Source organism: Vigna angularis, chromosome 5 (genome assembly GCF_016808095.1).
Source record: "Vigna angularis cultivar LongXiaoDou No.4 chromosome 5, ASM1680809v1, whole genome shotgun sequence".
In the NCBI taxonomy this organism is placed as follows: Eukaryota; Viridiplantae; Streptophyta; class Magnoliopsida; order Fabales; family Fabaceae; genus Vigna; species Vigna angularis.
This window is the reverse complement of record NC_068974.1, coordinates 27,273,955-27,288,111: the sequence shown is the minus strand read 5'-3', so window position 1 is coordinate 27,288,111 and position 14,157 is coordinate 27,273,955. Positions and strand designations below refer to the sequence as shown.

At 32.4% G+C, this 14,157-nt stretch overlaps 2 protein-coding genes across 2 annotated transcripts; one reads left to right on the top strand and one right to left on the bottom strand.

The window, feature by feature from the left end:
* The first annotated feature begins 208 nt into the window (after window positions 1-208).
* On the top strand, window positions 209-6,539 carry LOC108340782 (switch 2). Its single transcript, XM_017578357.2, has 8 exons — window positions 209-725; window positions 1,315-1,421; window positions 2,085-2,997; window positions 3,747-3,994; window positions 4,344-4,470; window positions 4,547-4,822; window positions 4,918-5,155; window positions 6,032-6,539. The coding sequence occupies exons 1-8, from the start codon at window positions 351-353 to the stop codon at window positions 6,340-6,342; spliced, it is 2,595 nt and encodes an 864-aa protein (XP_017433846.1). The 5' UTR covers window positions 209-350; the 3' UTR covers window positions 6,343-6,539.
* A 1,538-nt stretch (window positions 6,540-8,077) lies between these two features.
* Window positions 8,078-13,935, bottom strand: LOC108339856 (uncharacterized). The gene is made up of 11 exons (XM_017577074.2): window positions 13,664-13,935; window positions 13,258-13,317; window positions 13,007-13,174; window positions 11,713-11,779; window positions 10,208-10,416; window positions 10,008-10,112; window positions 9,871-9,904; window positions 9,680-9,777; window positions 8,590-8,631; window positions 8,419-8,496; window positions 8,078-8,292 (listed from the first exon to the last, which is right to left on the bottom strand). Exons 1-11 carry the CDS (start codon window positions 13,868-13,870, stop codon window positions 8,236-8,238), a joined length of 1,125 nt encoding a protein of 374 aa, XP_017432563.1. The 5' UTR covers window positions 13,871-13,935; the 3' UTR covers window positions 8,078-8,235.
* Between the last annotated feature and the right edge of the window lie 222 nt (window positions 13,936-14,157).

Genomic DNA, 14,157 nt, shown 5'->3' with positions numbered 1-14,157 from the left:
TTTTCATTTCATTATCCATATTCTATTATAAGAAAGGAAAACACAAAAATTATTTTCTAACTTACTTTTATTTCATTGATAAATATTAAAAATAATAACTTTTTAATCATTTGATATTATTAATTTATTTTTTACTTATTTATTTTTCTATATCTCTAGTTATTTTACGTTTTTATCCCATAATTTCTATATACGGCATTCTCTTATCACCCCTGCCAGAAAATCGAAATTGGGATGAAAAATGACTTTGGCGGTTAACAATTGCATTTCTGAAAAAGAAAGATTTTGTGATCAAAATTCAAAATTGTGCGCAGACACAGCAACAGAATCAGGAACAAAACATCGAATCAATGTCACTGCAGGCTCTGAAGGAGACTCTGCAACCTTGTTCAACCCAAAAACCCTCTTCCTCTTCTGCAATTACCCAAACACAGCGCAATCCAATTCTTCGTGACTACGATTCCCTCTTCCCAATCCACAGAAAACCTCCAAAATCGTCTCTTTCGGACCAGCTTCGCCGCCTTAACGACTCACTATCCCCATTACACTCCAAAACCCTACAACAAGAAGAAAAAAAAGAGGAACTACTAGAAGAAGAAGAAGAAGAACCTGAGATAGAGAGACCCAAATTCACTTCAGTTAAATTGCCACAGTTTCAATTTGATCACACTGGACCCTTTGAGCCTCTCCTCCTGTCTTCGCATGGAGAATTTCCGGTGGTTCAGGTCGTTAATTTCTCTTTCTCACTAGTTAGATTCAGTGAGTTCAGAATTAACCTTTGGATGAGATCTGACTACTCATATCAACGGTCTGATCTTCATTCAGTGCTGTCGATTTATGATTGTGTGAATGTGAATGCCTGTATTTTTTTCCTCTAGTTATGGTCATCATAATGATTGTGTTTTCTTAAGATAACTTGATATTGATAGGAAGTATCCACTGACTTACGTTGGAGAACCTGACTCGTCATCTTTGGTAAAGCCTTCTCTTTTGATTAGGGACCATGCTTAAGTTGATGGCTCAATATAGTAACACTTGGACCAATGACTGTTGGTATTAATTGTATTATGTACAGGAAAAATAGATATCATTTGAAAATGAAAAATTAAATGATATATTCATTAATAGATTGCACAATGGTTGTGAATTTATTGAATGATGTAGTTTTTATGGAAATTATTGTGTGGTTCACAATGCTCTATTAACATAAGTTTAGGTTCTATATGGAATGATTTGGAACTTTTATAGATGGTGTAAGTGCTGAAATTTGAAACAAGACTGAATGTTGTTGTGAGCTGTTATTTGCTGTTTCAGGTTCCTGCATCTATAAACTGTAGACTGCTTGAGCATCAAAGAGAGGGTGTGAGGTTTTTGTATGGTTTGTACAAGAACAATCATGGAGGCATACTTGGAGATGACATGTGAGTTGCAAATTATATCCTCTTCCTTTTGCTCTCTGGTCCCTCTTGGCCTGTGGTGTCTTTATGCCTTCTAGATGTTTTTTTTTTTGGGAACTCACGTATACATGTGTATATTTCGGTTATATGAAGTTGTATGTATCTTCAACAAATCAGTATGTTCTGTAATACTCAATCTGAAGCACATGACCTTTATTTTTATCCAATTTTGAAAATTCTAGTGTACAGAGACCCCTCCTCTCCTCCCCCAAATACCCTAATGGAACAGAACCCTGTCCTACAAACCATGGTACATACTATTAGCGCAAAATCTTTTTACCCCCTTGGCACGCAGTGCTTTGTCGTTAAACCCTTAAAGTTTTATTTTTGTCTCTTAACCCCCTTGGTTTTTTATTTTAAGTGAAATGTTCCATTTTGGATCAACTGCTTCTTTTAAAATTTTGATGGCATTTTAATAGTGAGAAAATTTTCTATTTTATTTCTTAGGCATTTTCAGCCGTTTAAAACTTCATGTTCATATTTCTATTGAGAAAACTGCAAACTGCATCTTCTGTTGATATTTTATTATATTTTTGTTTTTGTGAATTTATTTCATTTCATCACAATTTTAGCTATAAATAATTACTATGTTGAAGTTCATTTTTGAGATATTGAAATTTGAAACAGGGGTCTTGGGAAGACAATTCAAGCAATAGCATTCCTTGCTGCTGTCTTTGGTAAAGAAAATTCTACCCTAAATGAAAACCAGCTAGAGAAAAGAGAACCTGCATTAATAATATGCCCAACATCTGTTATCCACAACTGGGAGAGTGAATTCTCTAAGTGGTCTAACTTCAGTGTTTCCATTTATCATGGTGCAAACCGGGATTTGATATTTGATAAATTGGAAGCAAATGGAGTAGAGATACTTATTACCAGTTTTGACACATACAGGATTCATGGAAGTTTGTTGTCAGATGTCAAATGGAATGTCATGATTGTCGATGAGGCTCATCGACTTAAGAATGAGAAATCAAAACTCTATAAAGCATGTTTACAAATTAAAACCCTTAGACGGTATGGTCTCACTGGGACTATAATGCAAAATAAGATAATGGAACTGTTCAATCTCTTCAACTGGGTTTCACCTGGATCCCTTGGAACACGGGAACACTTTCGTGACTTCTATGATGAACCCCTAAAGCATGGCCAGAGGTCAACTGCTCCTGATAGGTTTGTCCAAATTGCTAATAAGAGAAAACAACACCTCGTGGAAGTTCTTCATAAATATATGTTGAGAAGGACAAAGGAAGAGACCATTGGGCATCTTATGATGGGTAAGGAAGATAACATTGTATTTTGTGCAATGAGTGATGTGCAAAAACGTATTTACAGGAGAATGTTACAGCTTCCTGACATTCAATGCCTTATAAATAAGAACTTGCCATGTAGTTGTGGTAGCCCTCTCACTCAAGTTGAATGTTGCAAGAGGATAGTACCAGATGGAGTTATTTGGCCTTACTTGCATAGAGATAACCCAGATGGTTGTGATTCATGCCCCTTTTGCCTTGTCCTTCCGTGCCTTGTCAAGCTCCAACAGGTGAATTCAGATCTATGAAATTTCTCTCTAGTTTTTATTATACTGTCCTTGCAAAATATATTAATAAGAACATTGTTCATAGCTCTGGACATCTGTTGCAATTTGTAGGAGAGTCTGCTTTGTAATTGTAGGCAAACATTTATTATGATTGAACTCTATTTGTAAGAGAATGTGTTTGTTATCTATAAAGATAAAAGTAGATGATCTGATGATGACTAAGATATGAAATGAATATTTAATTTTAGAAGGATATGGTTTACAATAAATTTAGATCTTGAAAGTGAACCTAAAGCATTACACGGTGGTGGATGTTGCTCATTATTTAAACCTCCATACTGCTAGGTTTACATGGACTGTGTTACATTGCATTATTACAAAAAATAGTTTCCTTCTTTTACCTTTTGCATATAGGTAGGTAGTTGATGACCATTCTAGAGCTGTTTTATCAGGATTCTCTATTTTTGACATTCTTATATTGAACGAGATCTACATGTTCTGTGGAGAAATTAATTTATCTGAGAGTTTCAGGATTTTATAGGAGAAAGAACTTGTCAATGAACCAAGGATTTATGATTTTAATAGTCAATTTCATAAATACTTTTGTTGTGAGATTAAGGCACAATTGTACAAGGCCTTAGAATTCACACTGTATTTAAATGTTTCTTCCATGAAAAAACCTGTTTTTGATTATGATCAGTATGCATCATTACATTATTTTGATCTTACTTGTGTATGTATCTTTTTGCTAGATAAGCAATCACCTTGAGCTCATCAAACCAAACCCCAAAGATGACCCTGAGAAACAAAGTAAAGATGCAGAGTTTGCTGCTGCTGTCTTTGGCCCTGATATCGATTTAGTGGGTGGGAAAACACAAAATGAAAGTTTCATGGGTCTAAGTGATGTGAAACATTGTGGCAAAATGCGAGCACTTGAGAAGCTATTGTTCTCATGGTTTTCACAGGGTGACAAAGTTCTTTTGTTTAGCTATTCTGTAAGGTGAACGAGAAATATACCCTTCAGATCATGTTTGATAATTTTCTGGTTGCCTGTTTAGTTAGGACGAATTTTGTACAGTGGTGATTCGAATTCAGGTTGTTTTACTCAAATTTATGCCTTTTTAGGTTCTGCTTTCAAACCTTAAATGCATAAATCTAGGTATTGTGGTAGTTGTGTTGTAGAGAACTTCCTCTTATTTATTGCCTTTATGCCCTAGTGGTGGCTTTCAGGCTTTGGATGACCAAAGCACTGAATTTTGCTGGCATTGGGTAACTTCTCTCTGTATGCCTTGTTTTCTTCTGAAACAAATATTTTTTTCTGCTGTTTAACTTTGAGCTACTTTGTCCAGGATGCTGGACATACTGGAGAAATTTCTTATTCGAAAAGGCTACTGTTTCTCAAGACTTGATGGGTCCACTCCGACTAATTTACGCCAATCCCTGGTTGATGATTTCAACTCAAGTCCAAGCAAACAAGTATATCTCGAACCTAATAGTTTATTAAGCATTTTCCTAATTCACTTTTGTGATTGGGCGCTCGTTTATATTCTAGGTATTCCTGATATCAACTCGTGCTGGTGGGCTTGGATTGAACCTTGTCAGTGCAAACCGTGTTGTAATATTTGACCCTAACTGGAACCCTGCTCAAGACTTACAGGCTCAGGACAGGTCCTTTCGATTTGGACAGAAGCGGCATGTCGTGGTGTTCCGTCTTCTTGCAGCTGGTTCACTTGAAGAACTTGTTTATTCACGTCAGGTGTATAAGCAGCAGCTCTCGAACATTGCTGTCTCTGGAAAGATGGAAAAACGATATTTTGAAGGTGTCCAGGTACCAAATTATATAATTTTGGTATTACTATTTTCATTTGTTTCGTAATATTATTTTTGAATAATTCTTACTAATTAATACTTATTTCCTTGCAGGACTGCAAAGAATTTCAAGGAGAGCTATTTGGTATTTCCAATTTATTCCGAGATTTGTCAGATAAGCTGTTTACCAGTGAGATCATTGAATTGCATAAAGAACATGGATATGAATCGGAACAACTGGAAGAAGTAAATCTGTCAGAACAAAGAGGTTCATCGGTATCAGAGTCAGAAACCAGATTATGTCATAAGTCTGCTGGGGCCGCAACAAGCAAACCAGATCTTGAAGGCCTTGGTATGTTTCATATATCTTGAATCTCATCCACTGCGAAATTCCTTTTCTTCTATAATAAAGATATTTTGCAACGAGAAAAAGATATTGGTGAAATGACATTTACTGGCAGTCATTTTTGTTGGGTGATCATTACAGATACATAAACATATAAGTAAAACAAACTGTTTCATTGGCATTTTATGAAACTTTATAATTTCTCTCACTGTCTTGTCAAAATTGGATTCAACATTCTCAGCCGGTTGAATCCTTGCTTTATGGTGGCCAGTTGAAATGAGAGTGAGTTTTCCATATAGCTTCCGTACTCATCGTTCTTTATTAATTTGGGAAATGACGTAGTGGGTTTTCCATATAGCATGTTTGGTAATGATTAATTTTTAAAATGTTTATACGTTTTTTCAATCAGTTTTTTTTTTTTTTGTTTACAACCTCAGTATTCTTTTTTTGTTGTATCTAAGCAAAACTTAATTATCTTTGTTAGACATTGATTGTGTTAAGGATATGATTTGATTATGTTATGTGATTTGGTTACATTTAATAGGAAGATATGATTTGATAAGGAAATATTTATCTAATACTGTTTATTATTAGATATTGATTTTGTTCTTTATTATCGTATCTCTTCATTATAAAAGTACTCGTGTCTATACGACACAAAATTCATTATATTCCAACATGATACAAAGTAGTATTGTCCTCCTTGATCTGTTGTTTTGTCTCTAATCCTTTCAATTATCTTAAAACCATTTTCAGTAACTTTTACTCAATCAAAACATATTGTAATTATAATACTGTAACAATAACCTATTATACATATAATTGATTAGTAGAATAACTAATGTGTAACTATTTCAAACACCTTAATTTTTTGGTTTCTAGGCATAGTATATACTCATCGCAATGAAGACATTGTCAACTTTGGACCTGGGATTCAAGGGAAAATAAATGCCAACCCATCAAATGATAGCTTAGTCAAGCCAAGCACCTCTTTGGACCATCAAAGAAAAAGACCAGAAAAAAGGAAAGTTCCTTTGATTGATGATAGGAAGAGAACCCAATATAAGCTCCTTGCTCGGTCTATGGGCATGGAAGAGCTTGCTTTTAGCAAATGGTTATTATCAGCGACTCCACTTGAGAGAGAAAAAGTCCTTCTTGACTACAAGAAGAAAAAGAAGATGCCTAATGGTTGAAGGATTGTTCTTATGGATGGCAAAAGGTCTTCCATGTATCACTCACAGTACCAAAACAATTATTGTGTAAATATTTGTAGATGGGGATGTATAGTCATATATTTTCTTTTTACTACTTGAATATGTTAAATGTAGCTTGTGTAGGTGATTTCTAGACTTACATTTAATGAATCTTTATCGTGATCTTCTCCCTCTCATTATCGTGTTCATAGTTGTAATTTGACATTTTTGTATTATTTGTTTCATATACACTAGTGAACACATTTTCTTCTGAAATGAATGAATAAAGTCTTCTTCGTATGTACGAGCAAAAAACGAAACCTCCGTTAACTTTAAAATCAACTCTAACTTTGGCACAAGATGTAATCTTTTTTTTTTTTCTACGGAAAAGAAAATTCAATAACTTCTTGAATTTTCCTTTACTCTTTTATGCTGTGTTTGGTAAACAAATTTAAAATTTTAGATAATTTAAAGCATTTGAATTTTTAACTATTTAGATTTAAATGTTATTTTCTTGTTTTCATAAACTAATTTATTTTCTTTTTAAATTTTAAATGGTAAGTAAGATCTTTTAATTTCTATTCTACGCACAAAAATTATATATATATATATATATATATTTAAACAATAAAGTATATTGTAATATTTTATAAAAGGGTATTTGCTAATTTAAAGGGATTTAGTAATTTTTGGTAATTCAAACAAATATAAATATTAGTACATTTTACGTTAATATAGATAAAGAGAAGAAAAATAAAGATGAAAAGAAAAGAGAAGAAGAAAAAAGGGAGACATGAGAAAAGACAACAATCGCAATTCTTAATTTTGTAATCTATAATGCACTGCATCGCTTATTCGCCAACATCATTACCCTTCATTTGAAATTTTCTTATTAGTTACCTACCAGAATTTTTAAATGGTATTTGAATGCGCTAAAACTAAGTTACGCAAAATTAGTATTCAGAAAATAACTACATGAATTTCATTAAGAAAAGTAAACTAGGTTGGCTAAATAGTAAGATTAATGAAAAAGTAAAATAAACTTGAATGTTTGCAACTCTAGATTTTTTTTTAAAAAAAAAAAGCTGAAGAAAACACAACGATATTAATATATACTAACAAAGTAGGAAAATGAAAGGTTTTCATTGTTGATTAAAGCTGGATTAAGAACATTTTTTATTCTTACTGGCCTCTTAAATGCAAAGGGTTTCTAAGGAATAATGTACCAAATGTATAGAACAGAGGCTTCAGAACATTTCAATGATAATAATTGCAATAACAAATACATTAAATCTAATCCATAATTTCAGACATAAGTGAACATAAGAGAGATAAATCAGTTATAAAAGTCTATTTGAACCATGATCTTTGTATAATAAAAATGTCAAATTCCATATTTCTTCCACTTTTTTCCTTTGCCAAGAAGAACATTAAAGCATATTTTTACTTGTTTCAAAAAAAAAAATCTGCTTCATAAACTGTGTTTAACCCCTAAGGAACATTTTGGAGAATCTGTTCCTTCAGAAACATTTCTTTCTAAAAAAAATACTGTCCCTTGAGGAATTGAACAAAAAACAGAAGAAAGAAGATGAAATAACATCTCAGTAACAGTTTCTATATTTTGGTCTTTAAAACACTTGGAAACCATTTTGAAACTTAAATAGATTTCAGATGAAAATATTATTGTGAACATGTTTTAGAAAACAAATTTTAAAAGGAAAAAAAAAGTGAGAAGAGAATCAAACAGGTCCTATATTTTTCATTACTCAAAAGTCAAATCATTTTATCCCCATTTTACTCTTTCTACTTTTGACCTCAAGCAGCACATCCTACAATCGTGGATGCTACACCATTAGATCGCCAAATACAAAAATTCCAACCTTCTCTTTCTAGTTATCTTCTTTGCATTTTGAATCTGGAAACTGGTTTTGAAGATTGAGAACCAGAACCCTGTGTTGTCGATCAAATTCTTGATTAGCATAGATAGATTTAAGCTAATGATGAAACTGCAAAACATCATGTATAACATCTATAGGCAATAGTGCAACATATATATAATCAGAATATTACATCTACCTGTGATGAAGCAGAACTTTGTTCTCTTGAAGATCTTTCTATATTCTCAGCATGCTCTATAATAGAGCCAGGAAAAGCCTGCAGAAAATATTTATTCGAAAAAATTATTGGCTGTGCTTGTCACGTGGAATTAAGACTAATGAGTTCAAAAACTACAATGTGTAAACATACCTTGCGACTGTCAAATGATCTTTGTGAAGTTTGGTGTGGATCCTGTAAAGGGAATAATTGTATGCATGTTAAGGCTCACTTCTTCTGAAATGCTGTAAGGTAAAGCATCTGCATAATTTTCCATCCAGTTTTTCGTAATATTTTTAAATAGCTGTTTAAGAATACTGTTCAAAGCACTAAATACAACCTTATTCTAAGTCACACATACGTTGACTAAATTTAAAATATAAAAATTTCAGTCTTCATTTTCTGAACCATAGCTTTCTCATTAAAGCTTTTAAAATGAAACCTAAGTACCCTACAATTAGATAACAGCCTTGACTCTTTCAGAGCTGTTATATAATTTAGACTATGGTTAAAACAAAAGTTTTCACAGCAGAATAATTGCAGATTTGTAATGGATCTGGATCGTCTACTGTTCACAATAATCAGGAGAATCATATTTAATAAATCTTAACCATTTATTGTGTTTATTATTAAATCTATCGGTTAATATAAAAACCAAATAAAAGAAATAATGGAAAACATAAATGCCTAATTTAGTGGGGTAATGGGTGGTTAGTTTTTATGTCAATCCTTTATATCAAGTAGAAAATAGCTAAAATATATTTGACACTTGAAAATGTGATGCTGTGGATAACCATGTGGAGCTGGCTCATAAGGAAGATGGGAATTTAGGGATACCAAGAGGTACTCTGGTATGTATTAACTAAGAGAAAAGAGAACAATAAAACCTCAATAGTGATGGATTTATCAAGGAAAGGTTTATTAGGGAGAGATTATATATATATGATTTGAGTTTAATCTACATAAGGGATTGACACAACTTTTAACTCAAAACCTTGAGACATTAGATTTATGGATCTTTTCTCTTATATGATGTTTAACTTTGTCATCTCTTATATTGTGTTTAACTCACATTTGGATTATACCCAACAAATACAGTTAAAGGCAAGCTGGAAAATAATAAATCTGCATGTTGCTTCGCACTAAAAAATAGACAATAGTCTGTTATCTCAGAGCAAAGAAAGGCAGTATTTCCATTTGGTTCCAAAGCAGTATAAAACATTTCATCACAAGAGCATCATACCTCAGTTTTTGATGTGATAGTTGATTGAGCTGGTTTTTCTTTAGAACCAAAAGGAATCTTTTCAATAGGATAAATGGATTCTACAAGTTTTTCCCTCTCTGATAGTTCAGAAACAATGGAAAGATTAATTTCAAAATGGATGCCAAACAGCTGACACAAAGGAAATGAGATGCAAGGTATTAAGGACTAACCTCTGACCGTAGATTGCACTCCCAGGCTAGCAAACTGCATTTTTAAAATTAGAATGCAAAAGCATGATCCTTCAGCTGATGAGTTTACATAGCATAATAAACTTTAATGCTGAACTACAATAAAGATGGTATCTTACATTTAACTGATCGGTTATATCTTCTTTACGATGTTGCTTTTCTGGAAGCTCAGCTCTTTTAATTTTATCATTAGTCTGACCCAGTGGTGCACTTTGACGAAAATCCTGTTTGAACAGTCATAGAAAATGAGTTGAGACATCAAAGTCCACTGTTGACAAGATTTCTAAGACAAAATTCAACAAAGTAATAAAAATATTACTTTTGAATTTTGGAGATTGTTATCAATATGTCCTTGATAAGACATCTCATCATCATCACCAGTACTTTCATCATTTTCATCACTCTGATTGCCACTTTCTGCAGCAAGCTCTTCTTTCTCAAGTTCATCCATTATTGCCAGCATACGTTCATATTCCCCATCATTAGGTGTAGCATTTCCCAAATGAGGAGCATCTTGCTGCAGTTTACCTGGCAAAGAATATTAACATTTCCATAAATAATTATTTCAAAATTGCCATCATATTTACAAGTATGCTCATTGGTTGGTTCATATTTCTAAACCAATACGAAATAAAGTTTGAACAGAATAGGCATGATCTAAAACACACGTAAACATCAGGAACTGTTAAGCTCAGAAAAAAGAGCAGGAAAAACTGTGATTATGCAGACTGTATCAGACTTCAGATATAATTTTGAAAACTAATTCAATCCAATTCAAAACAAAATTATATATGCAAGTGCATAATTTTATTTACAAAACTATGTCACATCGTATTTGAATAAGTGGATATTAATAAAATTACTATATCAATTTATTTTCTCCAAGGTCTTATTATCTAAATTATATCCTATTATTATAATTTCCTAATACAGTTACCAATTCAGAATCGGTTTGAGATGTACTTTTTGTCTTTTTAATTATTATATAACATTAGTATTTGATATTGCTGAATTTAACAAAGTCGCAAAAAATAAATTAAAACTAAAACAATTGATTTTGTTTGTAACTAAAATCCTAAGTTTTTTTAGTAGCGAAATAAAATGAGATATAATGATTTTAAAGTTGTAGCATTTAGCTTATGAGATGAGATTTTCTTTACTTCAAATTAACTTTTTATCAGAGTTATTGCGTACGTCTAGGTTTATTTACTTCCTACAAGAGTAAAGCAAACAAAAAAAAATCGATTTAATCCAAACATCTTTTGACTAGTACTCAGAAAGTGAAAGAAACAATGAAACAAAGCATAGGAGTAGTACTCAACATTACAGGAGAATATACAAAACTGATTTCATATATAAAAAGTATTTGAATAAACATTAGTATTTGAAAGCCAATAGCTTGGACATAAGTGTGAGAAATGGAAAACAAACTCTAGGTGGCTCTGCAATTTGTTTATCATAAAATTGAAAACAAAAATACAGAGTTTAAGCTAAATGATAAAAAATTTCAAGTCTTCCATGCAAATCCAAACAAAATATCTGCATACCCATCAAAATAATAAATCATAAATGCTACTGCCAACAAATCGTAGTAGAATGTAAAAGTCAAAGTAAAGCAGAAATGAAATTTGATTTGCCAGAGGATGGCAAGTACTGTTATATGTATAATCTTAATAAATATAAAATATTAGACAAAAGAGTTCAATTTATAAAGACATATTCAAGCCTTCTCTCTACCAGTTTCCACTTATGACGAACTTTAACTATCATCTTATATCAACCTTAAATATTGGAAAAAAATATATATGTAAGGCTAGAACATGCCTGATTCGGATTCCCCTTCAATAGAGTCTTCCTCCACATAATCTTCCCTTATCTCCACGAGACCCTCCTGTGTCATATTAAACCACAACAGCAATTAATTATTTATACACACGTCAAAATATTAATATCAACTGCTAACAAAAGCATACAAACACAAAAAGAGAATATCATAAAAAAATGTAGCATAGTGTGATGGTGGAATAAAACACCTATATATTGTTCCAAGTATAAAAATAAGCACATCCTGTGTAATCAGGAATATCTAGATTATACATGTATTATTAGATATATTTTTATTTATTCTCATATCATATCTTTGTCATTAGAGGATATTAAATCTCCTCTATTCATTGTATAGATTCCTTTTCCTCAATATAAATAAAGTGCTCGTGCTGTCTCATAAACACATGGTTTCAGCTCAATGTTTCTCTCTTCCATAGAGTTTAACAACACCCTAATTTGGATTATTGGTTCAATGAAACAATGTTATGTTAGAATTTATGATTGACAGATTAACAATTAATGAGCAATTTCCAATACCTCTTAGAACAATAAAGCGGAAGCGTACCTAAAGGATTAGACATTGGGAACAATTAATAAGTAACCTGAATTAGTCTTTGATCTTCCTTCTCTAGAGCACCTTAGGTTCCCTCTGTATTTTCTCTCCTCGTGGGGAGAGAGAAAAAAGGAATAGGAATGATATGATGTGCTCACAGATGGAGACCATGACCCTTTAAGTAATCTTTGTCGGGTTACTTTTCTTTAGTTTCAATAATTATAATTTGGTCTCTTCAACAAATTAAAATTATTGTTGGTCTCTACATAATATACTTTTCATGACAAATATACCCTTATCCATATTTACTTAATCAGATCACTTTATAAAGTTGGCTAATAAAATATAATGGCCCTAACACATTTATAATTGTTACATATATATATATATAAAAGTGACCCAAATTGCTAACATGTTAAACTTCTAATATCCATAATATATGATATGCTTGGGAAAACAACTTGACTAAGCACTTATCATGGAAGAACTCAATATAGAAGCATTTAAATAAGCACTTATAGGAGAAAGAAACTATCATTGTAAATTGTTACTTCCTTCACTTGCAAGTTCAGGTGCTTAAACATAAATTTATCCTAACATGGTCTAAATGGCTAAAACAACCAAACCACAAACTATTTCTAAAACAGAATACAGATGTCACCGTCAAAATTGCCTAAACACAAGTCAAATTCAACTTATCATCAAAGTGAAGAACAAAACAAAGAAGTGAACCCTCACCGCTACTTGAGAAGCTGTGGCATTGAAAAACGAAGCCTCTGCTTCAAGGTCCTTGATATTAGCCTCAAGCGAATCAACCTGCGAATCCATGGACTTCCCTCTTCGCTGCAAAATCTCAACTGTTTGCTTCGAAGTTCTCTCTGCATAATACCCTTCTCCCAAAAGAACCTAACAACCAAAACAAAACAAAACCTTTCACCACTGAGAAAACGCACATTCAATCAAGGAATCGAAAGGGGGAAGACACGTACCAGGAACTCGTTGGTATGAATCAAACGACCAGGGAAGAACGCTGCTTTTCCAAACGGAACCTAAGAACCCCATAAGTTTGAAACGGTTTAACGAAAGAACGCGAAAAGGGTGAAATTAACGATAAGTACTAAACTCAATACAATACTTCAGGATTATTAGATATTCTTCAAACAGAATTAAAGTTATATCTCTCGATAAAATGTCGAATAAAAAACATGCATTAAAAGATTGAACAAATTATGGAGATAAAACATCAATTCTAAAGATAACTCCAAAAACAGTACCTAAAGTTTTATGCTTTTACTCACCCTTCCTCCTAAATTTATATAATAAAAAAAAAAAACACCTGAGTTGTCACGGATTACATATTATTTCCCCGTGAAAAAGGATTTGTTTATTGATTACCATGATGTCGTGGGAGAGTTCTTCAGGCAGTTTGTGGACAAGGTTGACGAGGTTGTTGTTGTCGGCGATGAAACCTCGTACCCTATCGAGCTCACCGCGGTTGTCGGCAATGGCGTCTTCGACGCGCTTCGCCGCCTTCTGCGCCTCCTCCACTGGGAACAGGGATGCCAGTGAAGTCACAGTCCCTTTCTTCACTGATTCTTCCATATTCCTCTCTCTCACTGTTCTTCGTTTCGTTGATTTGATTATTTTTGCTTCTCACGTCAAAATGTGAAGGAATTCATATGCTTCTGTTTATTTATATATTATGGTATTAGATTTTTTACATTTTTTAATATAAATTACGTAACCACATAAGCTATTGCCATCGAGTGTTAGTATTTTTTAAATATTTTTATAAATTATTTAAATTTTAAAAATAATAATTAAAAGGTTAAAATAAAAAATAAAAAATAAAAAATGTATATATAATTATAGATATAGTTATAAATATA